This window comes from Haemaphysalis longicornis, unplaced genomic scaffold, assembly GCF_048455015.1.
Source record: "Haemaphysalis longicornis isolate Haplotype H1 unplaced genomic scaffold, Haemaphysalis longicornis Haplotype H1 scaffold_9, whole genome shotgun sequence".
NCBI lineage: Eukaryota > Metazoa > Arthropoda > Arachnida > Ixodida > Ixodidae > Haemaphysalis > Haemaphysalis longicornis.
This window is the reverse complement of record NW_027526460.1, coordinates 134,550,625-134,570,172: the sequence shown is the minus strand read 5'-3', so window position 1 is coordinate 134,570,172 and position 19,548 is coordinate 134,550,625. Positions and strand designations below refer to the sequence as shown.

Here is a 19,548-nt window from a genome sequence, read left to right as displayed (position 1 = left end):
GCCGCTTGTCTGGTAGGGGTATGGTGGGCCGGAGATATTTACATCTGACTAACTTGTAGTGTTTTGTATCTCTGTATGTAACTAGCATGTGTTTGTGCGATCTAGTAATGTGTGATTGCAATTTTTTTCGCCGCTGTGGTCTTACTATTGGGAAGAAGAGTGCCTAGAGGGCGAAAAAAATTGGTGTTATAGACGCGATAAACTAAACACAAGATTTAAGCAACGAAAGTACAGAGAGGATACAAAAACCATGAGAAATTATAGGGATACACAGTCGTTTCAGAGACGTGAAAGTCAGAAATGGTTTTGGTGAATGAAGCCGCAGCAAATGGAGAACGCCTTATTTCGGTCCCCACATGAGAAAAGCAAAAAACCTCAAATGTAGCAATAGTAGTGCAGTCAAACCCGGCTATAACGAACCCGGATAGAGCGAATTATGCTATATATCGAACAAAAAAAAATTCTCCTGCACCTCCCCGAAGGGAATCGTGCAGAAATGCGAATGCATTGGGTGCACCGATGAGTGTGTTGCGAGTAATGGCGTAATTAATGACGAGAGTGTGAACGTAATCATTTATTCATCAGCACCTGTTTGTGTTATCGTTGTACCTGACGGCCAAAATCACTGCCTTGTGATCGCTAAAGTGTACGGTCAAAGGGTCTTTGAGAAGCATACGCACGTCACAGTTTCGCGTAAAGACCAGATCAATGAACTCCCGTGAATGGTAGTGGGGCACGTGTCGAAGCCGGCAGAGAGACAATGCATAGAGTGCCTCTGCATGTACTCGACCAGCCACTCGCCACTCTTCTTGCGCACGTCAACGTTGAAGTCGCCAACCAAGACTATGGAGTCAGAGGGTTTGGAGCGCACGCGCACACTTTCCATAGCCGCGTCCAGCTGCGCGGCAACGGCGTCTCGGGCGAGGTTGGGCGCGAGGTACACGGTCACCACAAAGACTCCGTCTCCGGTGTAGGCAAGGGTGTGCAAGTCCTTGTACGGAGACGTGTCTCGAACGGGAGACGTGGCAACGGCGTGCGATATCAAGTTCCCATACACGTTAGACACGAGACTAACACCGCAGTACTCGCCGTCCTTGCCGCTTCGAGCAAACTAGTACAGCTCGCTTCAAGCGCATGCGTTCGGCATTGAGCGCGGAGAGATAACACCTGCGGGCGCACGCCGACGGAGCACGACAACCCCCGACTAAGAAATGCATTCGCATTTACGACGACGACGACGACGACGAAGGCAGAACTACGAGGCGCGCGCTCACGTGCGCTCGCGCTGGAGGAATACAGGCGCACGCCGCTCGATGGACGCAAGACAACCCCCGACTAATAAATGCATTCGCATTTAAAATACTTCAGTTACGGAAATACATGGGAAACATATTCCTTATAACGAAGTTCACATCCGATATATCGAACTCTGCACGCCTAGAATGGCCGCCGAAATGCCTGGTATCGGAGCGGCCATTGAGATGTGGATTTGCCGTGATCACGGAGCAAGAGTTGCGACTTAGACACTGCGCCTCGCACGGAGCGACATGACCCCCGACACTTTCCATAACTGTTTCCGACGCGCGCGACTCACGACGGAACCCGCGCCGTCAGCGAGTCCGGACCAAGACAGCAGCATCGGTGAACTTTGGGAGGAGCTCCCCCACATTCCCGATGATGTCGCGAGTGAAAGCAGTCCGACGCTTATAATAAAGCGCTCAATGTGTTCCGCCAGTGCTTCTTAGATTTTGGAGGATGCGGACTCGAAGTGGTGCAAATAATGTTTCGTGTAGAGAATGCTATGCTAGTTGAAGCCGCCAAAACGAAAGTGAAAGCAAAAATCACCGCTTTTTTCTTTGCAAAGTAGGCAGTTCAGTCGGAAAGTAGCTTTAATACTTGCAATAAATGGATTATTTTGGGTATGGTAACGGCTACTTTACTGCGTTCGTTTTTGCATGCGGGGATAGTGGAGTTGAGGAGGCGGAGGGGGGCTCCCGCGGATTGCGAACTTGTAACGATAAGTTCGTTATAGGCGGGTTCGGCTATATCGAACCTTTGGATATATCGAACTAATCGCGGTGCATATTGCAATTCGCTATAAACGGGTTTGACTGTAGTAGCACCTTGAATATAAAGCAGGAGGACCCGTGGTCCAAGTAGGGGGATGGGTGATTAGAAACGGGGTCGAAGATCAACTCGGCCACAAGAATATTAGCTGCCACCTGTCTTGGAAGTCGTAGTGATGGATGCAATACGGACATACCATTCCCAGAACCGGTTTTAGGCCTCTTTTAAGTGAATAAATGGGTATTTTATGAAGTGTGGAGATCTATGTAGGAATAGGCGGAGTAAATATGGGGTTACCTTGTTAAATATGAGGTGCACTATATGCTGGACGAATGCAGCCCCGCACTTTGAGTAGGAGACGACGAAGACGTCGTCGTCGCGAGGCTCGTAGTCCAGCGCCGACTCGACCAGCTCGCGCGTGAACTCGGGGGGCAGCTTGAGTCCACGCACCCAGATGTTCTCGTCGTCCCCTTCGCCGCCGCTCCGGGGCGAGTCGTCGCCCGCCGTGGCGGCCGTCCTCATGTTGCGGACGACAGCGGACGCCGTCATCTGCGGCGTCAGCGACAGGGATCGGCGGTCCGGGTGCGGCATCTCCGGAAGGCGTGCTGGGCCCCGGTGGTCAGCCCGGCCGGCTCCCACGAGGAAGGCGGCCCTTCACCTGCGCGGCAAACGTCACGAAGGATGCTCTGCGTGAACATGGCGGTCATGTAGCTCACACGTTGATTTGCTCTATGTTGTTCAAGCGGGCATGAAGGCAAGATTCCACTTGGTTAGATTTTAGAGATCGAAATTTTGGTAACTCACTCAGATCTAATACAGAAACGAAAAAGCTCTTTACCCCCCCCCCCCCCCGCCCCCCCCCAAAAAAACGCGAGACATTGAAAAACTTTCAAATTTACCATAATCTGCTTTGCCGAGTTTGTATCAAAACAAATCAATGTCATTGGACTGCCCAAACATCTGTGGGAAGTTTTATATCAGCAGGTATCATGAATAACTGTCAGTCGCGGTTTGAAAAAAAAGTAACATCGAGCCACTGATCCCAAGCACAAAGCCGCCTTGAAACGGGCATCAATATGTTTGTCTGCCCGGTAAACCGGTAGTTTTTCCAAGCTACTGAATTACGATAGTTCAGATAAATGCTAATCTGCAAATTAGAGACATTCGTGTTATGTTCCGTGCACTGGTTGGGCGTGTGCCCCGGTTAGTACGCTCGTAAATAAAGCATTATTTAAATTAAGATTAAAAGCGCACCTGTAAGATTATTTGCAATACCATTTTTATTGGTATTTCAACAGCTTCGCTGTCCAATCATGTGAGTAGGGCTGAGTGTCAACCATGTTTATGTAGAAGCCAAGGTATCTCTAGGAGCGATGGCAGAACGGCGTCGGCGGAAAGAGTAATCCCATTTTGCTGCGAACGCGGGTATGTACCCGCCTGACGTCGCTGTTGGCTGGGACGCGTCATGTGGTTTCAAAGAAACGGAGCTATTGGCTGCGAATGCGGGCATGTGCCAGCCTTTCTTGCAAGACTTCCTTGCAAAGATATTAGACCTCCAACAACCTGTTTTCGATCCATGATGATACGTTATCCCCCTCCTTTTTTCTGATACCATATACTTCCCAGCTGAAGCACATCAATACTGGTGTTTTTTAATCACCTTCTCCGCCCAGTAATTCATTTATGTCTGTTGTGAATTTTCGATGACCGTAGATGCCCTTGGTTCTTAACTGTTGTCTACAAACTTTAGCATTTCATAATATTGCTCCTTCTAACCATTGGCCGCCTGCGAGTGGGGACGAGATATGTAAGGCCAGATTCTTTGAACGCGCACTACAGAAAAGACTAGGAGGAACTATAGTTACCGTTGCTTGCTTGCTATAAGTACTAGCAAACGCGACAGGTAATCACCGAGGCTGTTTGCGCAGAATCGGTGTAACATAACATCCCTAATTTTCTGAGTTTGAGGCCCAGAGTGCCTAAACCCAGGTTTCCTACAATCTGCCGCAATCGGCGGTAGGCAGAGGGCAAGGGTATCCGTTTCGATCAAGCTGATCAACAGCATGAAGGTTTCAGGGAATAGTTTTCGACACTTGTGAGCCGAGTGTACCTTCAAACCAGGAAAACGGAAATCTGAATAGAATACATTCACTGAATAAAGCTTTCCCGCTGAAGTTTGTATTGGCATCTTCTGCACCACTTATAATAGAGGATGGGCAGGCTCTGTTAAAATAATCCTCATACTTTATTGTCAGCACCGATAAAGAAAACGCAGGCTTTCCGGCTTGCGCTTAATGAGGCAAAGGATCCAGCTTATATTGCAGAGCAATTCCTCACAACGTCCATGGGGATTTTATTCCAACTCTGCTACCATGAATCTACTTCGCTAAGAGCTGCCTTGCACGTGGGCTCTGAACGTGATGGGAAAGGGAGGGGGGTGTGTAGTAGAATGTGCTCCCTGTGACATCAGACCACTTTCTATCTGAGGCCCTTAGCGTGACTTATCTGTACCATCCAACATTCTACAACCATGATCTGCTGATCACCCTTTCTTCACCCTTGTGCATACACTTGAAAACCGCTCCGCCATCACGTCTTAAGTCCACCTCCTCAATAAAAAATTGCACCTCCGTGAACACTACGTTCAAATGATTTTTGCACATTTCTGAACACTAGCATAATGCTTTTACTTGATGCATTTTTTATGTTGTGCAGAAGTTTGGTCGGGTGAATTAGGTCTAGCATTCAACGCATATATAAATAATATAAAACCCAGCCGCAATGCGCCATATGCCCCATAAAAACGCCCGTCGCTTTCGGAAACGGAACTTTGGCACCGCAAAAACACTGATTTAGAAGGGAGACAACAAACACAGGGAAGACGGAACCACACCTACAGCGACCATTTAGGGTCCTCAGTTTTTATTTCTCACAATTTGGAGTGTCTTTTATAAGACTCCACGCATTGTTAGAAAAACTTAACCTGGCAAGGAAAAATACTGACAATAGAAGGTGACAGGACACACGCGGTCCCATCTGCTTCCTGTCGCTTCTATTGTCGGGGTTGTTTGTCTTCGCAGGTTCAATATTCATTATAAAATGTACACTACCAGCCATCCCCGCATATGCCTCACGCCGAAGTTTCGGACAAAATGTGCTCATAACAGGAACCAGGCGAAACTATTTAGGTAACTCGAGGTTCGATACCACTACTTCGAAATAAAACTGCCGGATATTTCTGAACATCGATGAATTGTCAAACGCTCTGTTCATAAGCAGGAATCGCGTCGTTCAGTTCGAAATATGTGTTTCCTGTGGTGTTCCTTAGGGGCCCCTGCTGGGCCCCTTTTATGTTTTTTTTTTCGAATTTATATACATTATATGCAGTTATTTATATTTCCTCATTAACTGGCCTATTCGCCTGCGATTGCGTAATTTACAGAGAAATGGTTACAGGTGACGTTACCGCACTCAAGCTCAATTTCTCAGCGTTAACTGAATGGTGAAAACGATGGCAAATGGAATTAAAAGCAGAACAAAACTGAAACCCCTGCGATTTTCTTCGGCATCAAGGTCAAAAACGTCTGTAGATAAATCAAAAATAATTCCAAAATTCGCACAGTTTCCTCCTTTAAATATCTTCGATTCAATTTCACCTCTGACTTAAACTGGGCTCCTCATACAGAGCAAAAACACATCGAAAACGTTTAAAAAACTTGGTTTGTTTTAGGCGTCCCCTTCATCTTACTAATTCTGAAACGGAGCTTCCCGCGTACGATACTCTCATTCGTCCTGCTTTAGATTATGTGCAAAGAATATGGGCCTCCTCATCAAATTGGTCTTATCAACGCAGTTGAAGCAGTACTAAGCAAGGCCGCTCGATTTATACTGTCCTAATTCACCCGAAACCAAAGCGTATCTGCCCCTACAGGATCATTGAACTGAGATTTAATTATGCTCCAACCAATGCGTAGACAAAAACCCGACGTTTCGAAGCCCGCTCGGCTTCTTCTTCAGGGGTGAAAACGTCGGGTTTCGAAACGTCGCGGGTTTTTGTCTATGTATTGGTTGGAGCATAATTAAATCCTCAGTTCAGTAACTTCCCAACCAGACAGAGGTCTGTCAGAATGTTCACCTTCAGGATCATTGAATCTTCTTACTCTCACTCAGCGCAGGCAATTTTCAAGGTTATCTTTTTTTTTATGCCGCTCTGCATATTCCATCGGCCTTCCCTCGCAAATTTATCTTTCCGGCACCGTATACGTCTGCATAAAGTTAATTCAATTTTTGCTGGATCAAACAAATATCGGTATTGTCCTCTTGTACTAGATATAAACAAATGGAATTCTTTACCTTCACACTTTGTGACGTTAACAGGTGCTTCGGCTTCGCAAAGAGGGCTTCATGTCTTGCCAAACTAGAACATTTTTAGTTTGTTTTGCACGTGTTTCTTTCTCGTTTTTTCAGATTGTAACAATTGCGGTTCTCGTCGGTGCCAACCACCGCCTGGTATTGGTAATTTCATACAGTTTTGTATTTCTCAGCTGTGTGCTGTACTTTGCGATTGCAAGTGTAATTCCTGTTCAGTTATTAAATTTTCATTCTGTTCTGTTCCTTGGGTGTATTTGTGAAATTGTGTTTTTAGTAGGTTTTACCTATGACCCCCCCCCCCCCCCCCCCCAGCCCCCGTCGACCCCCCTATGCAATGCCCGCTCGGAACCTTAGGGCACTTTAATAAATCATATAAAATATGTCTGTGCGTCTGAGGATGCTACGCTAATTTAAGCGTACCAGAAGATGGGCAGGCCCCGCAGAGTCCTGTTTCCACTGTTTTTTGTGGTTGGCGGGAGAGGAAAAGGAAAGGAAAGGCACTGGGGACATTTTGAGCTCGGCAGGGAGCTCACCTGCATACAACCCAGTGCAGGCGAAGGGAAGTAGAGGGGGAGTGATAGGATAAAGTGGAGAGAGAGAGAGAGAGAGAGAGAGAGAGAGAGAGAGAGAGAGAGAGAGAGAGAGAGAGAGAGAGAGAGAGAGAGAGAGAGAGAGAGAGAGAGAGAGAGAGAGAGACGGGGGGGGGGTACATATAGTCCTAGAGTCGGTCAGTCAGCCCTAGAAAGAGACTGTCCTAGAAAGCTCTCAGTCCGGGAACATCAGTTGGGGCACTGCACTCCGTGCTACAGCCGCTGCGTGAGGCCGGTCATCTCCTGGTAATGGAGCAGATGGGCGAAGACTTCCCGTTGGGTTCCTGTTTCCACTCAAGCCACGACGGTAGGAGGCCGCAGCTAACGACGCAGTGATGCGCCAGGTGCGCGCAAGCTAAGAAAATAGGCGATGTCAGCTAGCATATGTGCGTGATGCAGGTGTTTGGCGCACGGCTGTCACAGCAGCGCTCCAATGAGAGGTCGAAGCTTTCGGCGGTAAAAATATGCGCGTGGAAGCGGAGTAGATCAAATATTTGTGTTGGACTGAGAATAGGCGTTCATTGTTTCTGCCATAGAGCTCGCGTAGTGAATAATTATACATTACGCGTTCTATTGGAAGAGACCATTTTGAATATCGCATAATTCTTTATGCGGTACCGGCGGATGGCTTGTAAAATGCAGTGGCATACCCGCTGCGCTGGCGCGCCCGCCATTCGGAAAGTGTGGAGCCGAACCGAGCGCTACGTTATCCCCATGAGAGCTGTATTCGAAACCATCTTGATGTGCGCTACTGGAGCAGAGTGTAGAGCCGTAGGTTTACTTTTTGGGGACCCAGATCCGAACAGTGGTGTGTGTAGATGCTTTAAAATTTGGTTAAGAAATTAACTCTACCAATATTACGAAAAGGATTGCTATTGCAATATTTTTAGAGTTGAAAGATGTTTGGTACCACGTGGGTACTGTTGAACACGAAATATAATGTAAATATGTGTGAAGTCTCACCAAATCCAGAGGGAAGCTATGGAAGCGCGCTATTACTCTAAGAAGGAGGAGGTGAAGGCAAAGGGGCAGTGGCCGCATTCGAAGGTTTTGGGCTCTGTAAATCTGGGGGGATGTGGGCGAGGCCAGTGAACCTTCTTAATTTCCAATAACGACTAGCAATCAGTATTTTCCTGTTCCAAGCGATGAACCAAGCTTCTACAGCCTCGGCACCTGCACTCACCACGATGAAGAGCCATTTCGCAATGTCCTTGAAGAAACGCAGAAATTAATAAAGAACATGAAGGTTACGTGCAGTACGCCCTCTGCGTCCGAAAGTTTATTCTTTAAATTTCGTGATTGATTCCATCCAATTTTTCGATTCATGTTTATTTCATATCGTAATGTTTTTTTCGTGCTTCCACCCTCCACCCCTTCTTGAAATGAAATTATGCCTGCGTCACTGGTCGTAAGCGCTGCAGTTTATCAATTTTCCTTTTGGCCCATACCTAAGGACTGTTATTTCTGTTGTGAAGGCTTGGGTCTACCTGGCCCATTTATTCGTTTCCTACCTTCGTGCCCACTCTCACGAACTCACCTAGAGTGAGCGATTGACGTCAGAGGCTGCTTCCGAACTCTGCAGGGAGAACTGGATGAAGCTCGGCGTCGACTTCCAACTCCTCAAAAAAGATATCGACCAACTCGATGGTATAATCAGAAAAGCTACCAAACTGGGCCTGTGCATCCCCGCCCATTCCTCCAACGAAAACACGCTGGGCATGGCCAAGCACAACACCGTCCGCGAACTACCAGAGGCCCATCTCTCCAACCAACGAATCTGACTCAGCCAGACCCCAGCGAGACGAGCCGTCCTAGCCAAAATCGGATGGCAGGTAGCCTTCCTCCAAGACAAAGGACCCATACCCACTATATGGGCCCCCCTCATCGAAAGTAAACCAGTCCCCGAAAATATAAATCCCGATCGCAACAAAGGTCGCCGAAAGGCCAGGGCCAAGCTCCTCGACAGAAGCGGCGGAATCCTCTACACAGACAACAGGGGCAGCGCGTGAGAGGTGGGCGAAAAGAGAAGAGAGGCGTTTACGTGGTAGCGGCGGCAGAAGACGACGATATCTGCAGCGAAGTGAGCGGATACGCGGTCAATTTTCTTGTACGAACACATAAACGCTCAAGCTGTAAATCAAGAGGTTGTTTTATTGACAGTATTTTTATTTTTCATTTTTATTTTTATTGACCGTATTTTTATTTTTGTTTTTCTATTTACTGGCGGTATTTTTAGTTTCTTATTGGCAGTATTTGAGTATTTAAACAAACAGTACCCAGAAGCTGTGAAATGCTCGTTTAGATACATCCCTAGGGCTAGTGGCAGGCCCAGTAAATTAAATGCACTTACTATTATGCAGCATGTAATCAAGTCAGACACAGTCAGACATACTTTTATACAAACCGTGACAAAAGAATGGCAAAGCAATTTGAATTCACCTATTAGTAATACTGCTGCTTTAATTAAACACCGATAAAAGTTTTTAGAGACACCTCGAATGTAAATATTCGTCATATAAATATATGCTTAGAAGTCCTGGTTACAGCGCCGCGTGCAGCGTCTTCCGCCCATGTACGATTGGACATGCACATAAATTGGGCAACTGATTTGTTGCTGCTCTCATATTTGCAGCTAGAAGTGTGAACATCCATAATGGAAGTGGACTATTATATTTACGTCTGCTGTAATCATTCAAGCAAAATGGCAGGACACACACTGACTGAAACAAGTGGTTAACAGCTGTAGGTTATATTTGAGGAGTTGGTTACAAGTGATGGCCGTTTGTTTAACAGGCTAATACACTCTGAATACGTTTTTTATGTGCTAGCCCCCCGGGTTCTACACAAAAATTGAAGTGGTTGTACCCAAACGCAAGATAAGGTATCGGAAAAATTGACGAATCGAATATTGACGCACTTTCTTAAAGTGTGGCAACGGTTAAAGGAGCCATGAAGACAAAATACAAGTTGGGTTTATTAGAAAGACTGCTTAGTCCCGACAACAATGATACCAATATCATCGCAATCTTCGAACAAATAACGGAGATATTATAGAAAACGTGTGAAGCAGTCGCGACCCCCTAGCCAATTTCCCGCAACTTTTCTATGACGTCACGGAACCTTGTTTGTGCGATTGGCGGCCGCCTAACTGACCTGTCGCGACGAAACATGACTGGACGTCTGTAATACGGCCTCTAGTTCCATTTGACCGCATCACTTGAATGCTAACGTGCAGTTAACGCACTGAAAATTATGTTTTATTGTTGGCCCGTATGACGTCATTCTTGCTCATAAGACGTCACTGTGGCGCAAAATTTGAAAGTTTTTAAATACTTCTTGCTTTTTTTCGTTAAAAAAAACATCTTTTGTGGCTCTAATGGAGCTGAGTGAGATACTGAATCCTAGTTCTTTCAAATTAAACGAAGTTGTATTTTCTCTTCATGGCTCCTTTAAGTTCTTTCCGGGATATGGCTTACCCAACTCATATCGGAATAGGGAGTGGCACCTAAGTACGTGTAGGGTAAGAGAGACGTGTTGGAGGCGTACGTTATAGAAACTTAGGACTTAAGCTTCTCAGTTTACATTTTCATCGTCTGGAGTGAGATATGCAACGTTAATCGCTACCCGGCAAGTCATGAACCATCAATTAAACTGTGTTAATGTCTCATGGATATTTTCCAATAGTGCATGCGCTTAATGTTTACCTGTATAGTCCGCATCCATTACTAACCCAGAACGCGTAACTACATGTGCAAGATCACTGATATAATCAACAAAGATGGTGGTCTCTAGGAAGAATGATTCGCGAACCGCTGTTGTCACGGCTCGGAACAAGGTAGGAATGTTAGTCATTACCACCCGTTGCTGTCTGTATGATAGACTGCTTGTCAGAAAATAGAAAAGGGTATGTTTAAGCGTCAAAATTTTCTATTGATTAACGTACGGTAATAGAAATTAAATGCATCCATTCACTCTTCGTTGCCAGGATTTCAACTTCACCATCATGTTTGTAAACTAATATGCTCGGGATTTTTGCAAACGGCGTTGCGGTGGCGTGTGCTCGGCCGCCTCAATTTGACATTCTTTCTCCGACGGGAAAAGCGAAACCAATACATTCCCCGGCCAAAGTTTTTCAGGTTCTAAAAAGTCTTAGTTGACTCTCAACCAACTTTCTTCTACTAATTGGAAACTTGTTACATAGAAGCTGTTAATGCAATGGTGGTTCGGTCGGCAGTATTCACGGGAATATTATTTGTTGGCTACTTTTACACATAGCATGGAGTCGTGATTACGAATTCCAGGCGAAGAAATCTCATAGTCTTTCATAAAAGACCAGTGAACAGCTTTATCTTTTTAATGGCCGAATATAAAAAGGAATAAATATAGGGCAAAAATCAAAGCTTTTGCACTCAACTTCAAAGCTGTTGGAAGCGCAGAGTAGTGATTCGGCACACGGGCTCTGCCGCCGTCCTTCGATGTTTTCTACCACCCTTCACGCTCTTCCCCTCTCTCTGTCTCACTCAGCTCTTGATTAAGTGAACACAGGTTAGTCCAATGCAATTCCATTTTCCCGCCTTCGCTGAGCTCTCCCGCCTTCTCCTCGAGCAGCTCCCATCCTTTTCTTGTATTTCTTGTTCTGCCTGCAACGGCCCAAGAGGGAGTTCTGGTCTATTTGTGCTCGCTTTCATCTCGCACGTGCCTTTATGCGCCCTTTTGAAAGCGGCGCTGTTTTTTCCTCGGAGGCCACATTTTTTCGCTTAAAAAAAACAACCCAATGAGCGTTCGTAACTAAATGGACGCGGAGACTGGCAGTTAAGTACATATATTTAGCCTGAATGTATGTGAAATTTTCTTTGCGATAAATAATTGGGGCATGCATCATAAGTTCCAGCGGTTCCAGGAGTTTCGAACGGTTATGCGTATACAGTCAAAACTCGATGTAACGAAACCCGATCTTACGAATTTCCCAATCCAAAGAACAAATTCGCATTCCCCCGCAGGTGCCTATACGACTCAGTGCTTTTATGAACTCGAACTATCGAAATATATTCAGCTGCATGCCCGAGTTAGAGAAGTATTTTGAGAAACAGCCAAATTAAAAAAGGAGGAATTTCGAATGTATTTTTTATTAGGGCTGGGCGTTGGTTAAAAATTTTAATCGCGTTAATCGGTTAATTATTCGACAACTCGGCTGGGTTTATTTAAAAAGAAAAATGATAAAATATTTCAAATAATCATACAAATATATTAATAAATATTATCAATATTTATTTAATGCGCTTTTAATCACTAGTCCTGTTCATAACTTTTTGTAGTGGTTTGAGGGGAAAGAAAAGGAAAGAAAGTGCACAGTGGATAATACTGAGTTGGGTAGGGAGCTCACCTGCATACTACTACCCAGTGCGGGGAGGGGGAATAGAGGGGGAATGAAAGGATAGCGCAGAGAGAAGTATAAAAAAGAGGGCTAAGTCAGGCTAACAACAGACATCCAAGATGAGCTGTGCAAATTATCATCATGGCCCTGATGCGGGCGGGACTCTTATGAATCACCGCGTTCGTCACTCGCACTATTTCTAGGATCAAGAACATTGGCACGCGCCTTAACTGCCAGGGACGTCGATTAATCGGGGTTTACTTATGCCGTGGTTGGCTTATATAACGGCACAACGGTGGGAGGGCCTGCACGCCGCCTTTTGTACTCTGTATCGTAGTATTTAGAGTAGCTATTTCCCGCCTGTCTTGGATATCAGCTTACGGTTTTAATCAGTATACCCTCTCTGAGCATACTTGTATCGTATTATTTCTTTTTTTGCGGCAAAGCGGGTTATTTGAACAGGAATATAATCCTCCACATGCTTGCGCACAATTTAACCATGACACCCTCGTTTAATTTCGCTAACGCTACTTGAACCGATTAACAGATTACAAAATAATCCCGACTGAATCATTAATCGATTAATCAGAAAGTTAATCGATCAATTGCCCACCAGAAAAACACACGAGGCATCTAGATTCGTTTTTGCGGTGCTCTAGCCGATAAACTCAGCAGTCGAGAAATCGTTTCCGATTTCTCGGACTGCTGAGAAACGAAAGTTTCCTGCCACAAGAGGTATCAGAGGATGCTGGCAACGCAGAAATTGCTGAAGCTCCTGAGACGTTCCAGGCTAGGTTGATTGACTTGCCCGGGCGCTTCGATGGGGCCTACGAAGGAACCGAGAGCACCAAACCGAGAGCACCCAATACTAACGAAGCGCACGCAGGCGGAAATCAGACGCTCTTTTTTTTTTGCCATGAAATATGTTCGTTTCCCGCAGAAGTCCTAGCATTTTATTGGTATTGTTTTCACCGCGGCCTTTATTTCGCGCATTGCTCAAATATCGGCAGGCGAGCGCCACGGCCGCGTCATGGTATATCTGCTGGAATGCGCCTACCTTTTGACATCAAATTTATGGAATCAAGTGCTTGTAAAATGACATTCCCGATTTTACGAAGTTCTCGATTTAGCGAAATAATTTGCGGCTCCCGATGGCTTGGTTAGATCGGGTTTTAACTGTGTAAACCTTTTGTTCAAATACCCTCTCAACTCTTGGTGGGAAGGCTGAACCGAGGTGAAAGAGGGTATCTTTTCGAAGCCTCTGTTTGGGTGCGTGATGCCGCGTGACTGCGGCGGATGGATGGCGTGACCGCGGACGAACTGCGACGACAAGCGGGGCCCCTAAAGTGCTCTGCACTTAAGAGGTAGAAGTGGCCAGTGCAAACGTAATATCATAATTATAACCATCATCATAATCGTCATTATAATCATCAGCTTACTTTGTTTCACTGCTGATGAAGGCCTGTCCCATCGACTTCGACTGCTCCTATCCGGCCCTTTCCGAAACCATCTTTTGCCACCAAATATACAGGACTGTTAGCAGCGACCAACCATACGAAGATTCACGCGCATTCAACCGTAGCGAACAGCCATTTATTTCCTGAATGGGAAAGGAAACCATACAGAGTACCTTCGCCAGTCGGACCACACCAATCAACTGCGTCGCACATATCGACATAGACGGGACCAAGCCTGCCATTCCGCCCATCAGCCGGCACTCCGACCTTCCATTACAGAAGAACGGGCCGAAAGTTACTGTTCTGATAAAAGCTTTACACTGCCTCCTTCGAGTAGGCTTGCTCCGCCGACGTGGAGACAAAACAGCAAAATCTTCGGACGTAGCAGGACGAACTTGTGTCTCAAACTTGAGACGGTAGAGCAAATTCTCTTGTAGCGCATCCTCGTCTCGGTAGACCTCCACTTCTTCGTCAGCTGGTCCGATGGCCGTTCCGCATGTGGATTCTGAAGGGGTGGCTTGGGAGATTTGTCTTCATCGTCTTTGGCACGGCGGACCTGTGGCGCACCGGTCGCTACACAACGACGACGACGAAGGCGGGAGCTCATCACGTGGCGGCAGCCCACGCGCAAGCCTGGACGACGCCGGGCGGTCGCCGCGAGGCACGCGCTCATGTGCGCTCGGGGTTTTCTGTCTTCTGAGGGATTTGTGTTTGCCTAAATATCCAGGTATTAACATTCTAAAATTTCACACTTCGGCTAGCAACTACCCGCTTTTTTGGTGTGCCTGTTCTCTAGCTAATATGAAAACAAGTGTTTTTTATAGTTGGGTAACAACAATATATTGCCAGATTTAATTGATGGAAATCATTTTATAATGTTAGTAAACTTTCTGAAATCTGAAAGGTGGCGACATGCGGTGTCTAACCGTGACACTACCGTTTGCATACAAACAGCTCCGTCGGGTTCAATGCGTGATTCAAAAAATTGGCTGGCGATTGCGATACTCCCCAATGGGATATTTGGGCGCAGCAGCAGTGCGCTGAGGCAGCACTGATCACTCGTGGGTTCTCTCGACGGCAGCGATGATGAGCGTCTGCGTGGGCGGCGCGAAGTGCGTCTCAGGAAGGGACCGCGAAGTGCGTCTTAAAGGGACACTGAAGTGAATTTGTCAAGCTCCCGTTTTTGCTTGCACTGTGTAGACTGGCTCAAATTAACACACTATTCTTTGTTTATCCGGTTGACAAATAGGTAATTATTTTACAAAGCGCGAAAGAAGAAAAACTACTATGCGCGGTTTGCGGCGGCCGCACCAACTAAAGGCTGTGACGTCAGGAGGGGGGGGGGGCACCGTGATTGGACGACGCCCAAGGTTAGCAATCAAACAAATTTTGGTTTCGGTTTCGGTTCTGTAAAACAACATGCTTGACATCTGATGGCGTTGTTGGATGGGCATTCTCGACATCTCAGTTATCGCCGTAGCGCGCTTCTGCCATGTTGTCGGCTGTCAAATGTCTAAGATAATCCTCCCAGGGCGGCTTGGAATCGTAGAAATCACTAGACGAGGCCTACGCAGTGGATGAATGCCCTCCGCGTCACCGCAGACTCTCAAATGCCATGCGCTTTTCCCGCATATTCGGAGCTTGCCTCACTCATGACTGTTCGTAAAAAGCTAGTTCGCACCAGGCCAAGGGTGTGCTGATTCAGGCCTGGGCCCACTGCCCGCAAGCAGTCGGTGCTTGTGGCAACTTCCACAATATCTCACGTCTAGCAATTGCATTTCTTTAACAGAAAAGCGTTCGCAGATGTGCGGTACCGCTGTGCTTGTTTACCCAGCGCAAAAAGTGCTTCCTGCTCCCTAGTTTTGCGCTGTACGGTAAAAGTTTCAGTTGATTTTATTTTCTTAGTACCTATATTGACTTCGCTAACTCTTCTCCCGCCTTCAATTGGCCTTAGATTTTCCTACTAGCGTAAAGTCAGCGAAGCGTCGCATGTGCACTTGTGCAGCGCTTGTGTGGAGCGACCCGGACTCTGAGTTTGACACAGTGTACAAACTAACAAAGTAAGGAAAGGCACATTCTTTCATTCACAAAGGTGTTGTGGCTTAGTTTAAATTGAGCGAGCGAATAGCGACGACCCGTCGGCGGCCGGCGGACGGAACGCTGGGCCGACCGACTCGATCGGTACGTCGGCTGGTCGGCGAACCGTGCAGTAGCGCAGCCATTTTCCAGCTCATCTCCTGCTGACGTCACACGAAAACGCCACAGAAAATGGGCGAGCGTAAAGAGAGGAGGACAGAATTTTCGAATTGATTTTTCTACTATATAAGTTCGCGTAAACGCGGCCAGAGTGGTCGAAACAATGCCTACGGACTCCGAACTACAATTTGCGCTAGTAATCCCGCAATGTTTACAAATCACTTCAGTGTCCCTTTGCGCGAACGCACATCTTTGTCACGCGCACGCCCCCCTCCCGTTTTCGCCAAGGGTCGCGCCGTCGAGCGCCTCATGCGGGGACAGCATACTGCCCCCTGGCTCACGGCGAGCCCTATTGAGCCCTGGTTCGCCGTGGCTCACGCCGCCACGGTGAACCGCCCTCCCCTCCCAATTTCGCGACACTCTCCTCTTTCACTTTCTTTCACTCGTCGGTCTTCCCATCGTTCGCTCAGTCACGGCAACGGCGAGGCGGCTCAGACGGGCAACAAAGGGCTGCGCCCTCAAACACCATAAAGGAATAAGAACGATTGCATTTTAACAGCGGGGCCATTAGGGGCTCGCGACGTCCGTTGATGCTCGTCACGCCAGGCGAAGGTACCCCGCTGGGGCAACAGATGGCGCCACCTCCTAGACGGCCGGTCTCTGCTGCCGTCCCATATGTATGCACCGATAAACTACCAGACTTTCATGGGTGAGCTTCGAATACGTACACAACGCAGCGAGTGGCGTTGTGAGCGACCCCACCTCTGCGGGAGGCGGTCGCCAGCCTGACGAAGTCAGCTCCGCTGTTTCAGAAGATTTCACAGGCACCCGCCGCGGTGGCTCAGTGGCTAGGCGTCGCGCTGCTGAGCACGATGTCGCGGGTTCGATTCCCGGCCGCGGCGGCCGCTTTTCTGATGGAGGCGAAAAGCAAAAACGCCCGTGTGTACGAGATTTCGGCGCACGATAAAGATCCCCAGGTGGTCAAAATTAATCCGGAGCCCTCCACTACGGCGCGCCTCATCGCCTGCGTTGCGTCGGCGCGTTAAACCCCACAATCATCAGCATCATCAGATTTCACAGGCGCGGAACTTGCTTTATTTCTATTATTGTTTTATGTGCAGAGACAATTCGTACTCAACCAGCTCCGTTTATTTTAATGCTGGAGTAGGAAAGGCTGCATTTGGTGATTGTTTTAGCTTTTAGCTGAGAACAAGTTTTTAAATGCATTTTTCGTCTAAAAGCAGTTAAACGTAATTGCCGCGCGGATTTCTTTCATGGTTGCCAGCATTCGTTCTGGCAGCATACGTAAGGCTTTTAGATCTGGAAATTCCGCTTTCAAGCATTCCAGGGCACTATCAGGAAAACCGTTCGGTTCAAGCGATGTCCTTTCGTATGAGATAGAGAGCATTTACTCCACAAAAATCATTTGGCTGTCTTATTAAGAGTTCACACGAGTGTCCTCGACATTTTTAGACTCTCATCTCGGTTAAGGTAGATGTACGCTACCCTACTTGTTTCTTCGGCTCGGTCCTCGCTTCGAAAGCGGCAGACAGCGGTTCCGTCAAGCTCGAGGCGGTGCGCGCTCCCACACTTCTGCCTGGTGGTCGTCTTCCTTGAGGGCTTCGCAACGCTCGGTTGCGTAGATACGTCGGGGCGTAATGCAGCGCGTGCGTGTGGTTAACGCTTAATGAACCCCGTTTACCCGTTGGTATTGTTCTCGACCAGTGCAGTTAGACACGTCCGCTGAAGCCTTGGGGTAAACGAAGGACTCGCACATTCCACCATGTTTTTTCTTGCGGCCATTGTTTAGTGTTGGCGTTTTCCGCAAGGCCAAGCCTCTGTTCCTGCCTGACATTGAGCCACTGGAAGTATAGTAATATGCTTTTGCGGCTTACTTTTACGTTGCGCTTAAGGCCTTCTGGGCCCTTCATTGGCACACAGTGGCTTAATATTCTTTCTAAGATAAGATGTATGAACAGGAACCTAAGAGTTTTGCTAGTGAAGGAATCAATATGATTTAGTTTCCAGAGAACACGCAACAACACGACCTTTTAAGAGGCTTCGCCTTCTAGCGCTTTGTCCCGTGGAGTCTCGCATTTCAGGCCGGTATTTGTTCGGTATAATATACTGCGAAACCAGTTGCCAAATCTCGGTAATTCGCTTCTATATTATTTTTCCCAGTATCATAACTTGTCTCATCTCTTGCACCGCTTTCTGCGAATGCTTGACAGCTTTTAGAGCAGCAGAGAGTTTAAGTGCGGGTGCAATGCGGACGTTTATTAGAAGAGAAGGAACGTTTTGAAGAGCTTCGGTATCTAGTGGTATGTAGTAAACTGTACAGGTTCAGAATCCTGAAGAGGCTCTGCTATAAAGTAATACCAGGTAAGGGATAGTTACGAGTTATGCGAGATATATATGCTCATGAAACAATAAAATTGTCTCTCCCATTTCTTTGTTTTGCGTATGCGAATGCAGTGGGACGATAAAATGTTTTAATTTCGTTTTGTTGTAAAGGTTTCTTGATGTGTCTTAGGATTTGTTGAAACAGGTAAAACACGCATTCCGTTCACATTAGTATTTCCAGCTTTATTTGCCTGCTAGAACATCGCATTCGAATGGTGTCGTTGAAATCTGTGCAGGTACACACAGGCACGGGCTCGCACAAGAACCAAGGGTGGTTGGGTGCCTCGGTAAGGTCTTTTGTGCCTTATAGGAAAACTGAGCTATTAATAGTGCCTTGGCCGTAAGATTCGCTGTTCCTCTTTGACGTGAACAGAAAGAAAAATGGAGGCTCACGCCCCTTGGAGCCGGTGCGGTGTACCTTGTCGTTATTTTTGGGACTGAAGCGAAAATGAAGCAAATTGGAAATGAACGACTTGTTTCATAAGGTTCCAGAGAACCCTATAGTTAGTAGTTCTGGTTGATATTTGGTAGCCCAAACTACCCGATGTTTGTTGAACACCACCGACCTTGTGAAAACACTTTGCTCAGAATGACAGCTAATTCACTAAGAAGGGCATCACTCCCAATTAGCGTTGAGTAGGTGTCAACCGTTTGAGACTCCATTTTAGAAGCAAGTGCTACACAGCCGTTAGACAATCGTCTTTTGCTTCGCTTGTATATTTGTTAGCAAGGTGCATTTCTTTGTCATTTGAATTGGAGATGTATCGCTTCTAATGCACGCCTTGTTCTGCCAAAAATAAAATGAATGAATAAACGAGTCCCATAAAGATAGATATCTGAAACACCGAAAAATATACCTGGCACCAGAAATAACAGCACAAATGGAAACATTCCGAAATACTCAGACAGGTGCGTCATTCGGCACTTTGCAACAGCCCAATTTGGCCATTTGGTTCAGAGGTTTGGTGCAATAAATTGATGATCGTGAGTTCCCGGATGAAGCCATTTGCCGCACGAACACGCTCCCTCCCGCATTCGCATAACGAACATTTGCCCATAATGGCCCAATTCGGCTCTCTAAAGCTAAAAC

The 19,548-nt window shown here is 46.8% G+C and overlaps 1 protein-coding gene across 3 annotated transcripts in view; it reads right to left on the bottom strand.

The window, feature by feature from the left end:
* Positions 1-19,548, bottom strand: part of LOC144152882 (sulfotransferase 1C2-like) — a 115,498-nt gene that overhangs the window by 15,076 nt on the left and 80,874 nt on the right. For all 3 annotated transcript variants that reach the window (XM_077684409.1, XM_077684408.1, XM_077684411.1), the window contains exon 2: positions 2,365-2,725. In XM_077684409.1, the coding sequence (XP_077540535.1) occupies positions 2,365-2,658 (294 nt within the window). In that variant the 5' untranslated portion in view covers positions 2,659-2,725. The remainder of the gene's footprint in view (positions 1-2,364; positions 2,726-19,548) is intronic.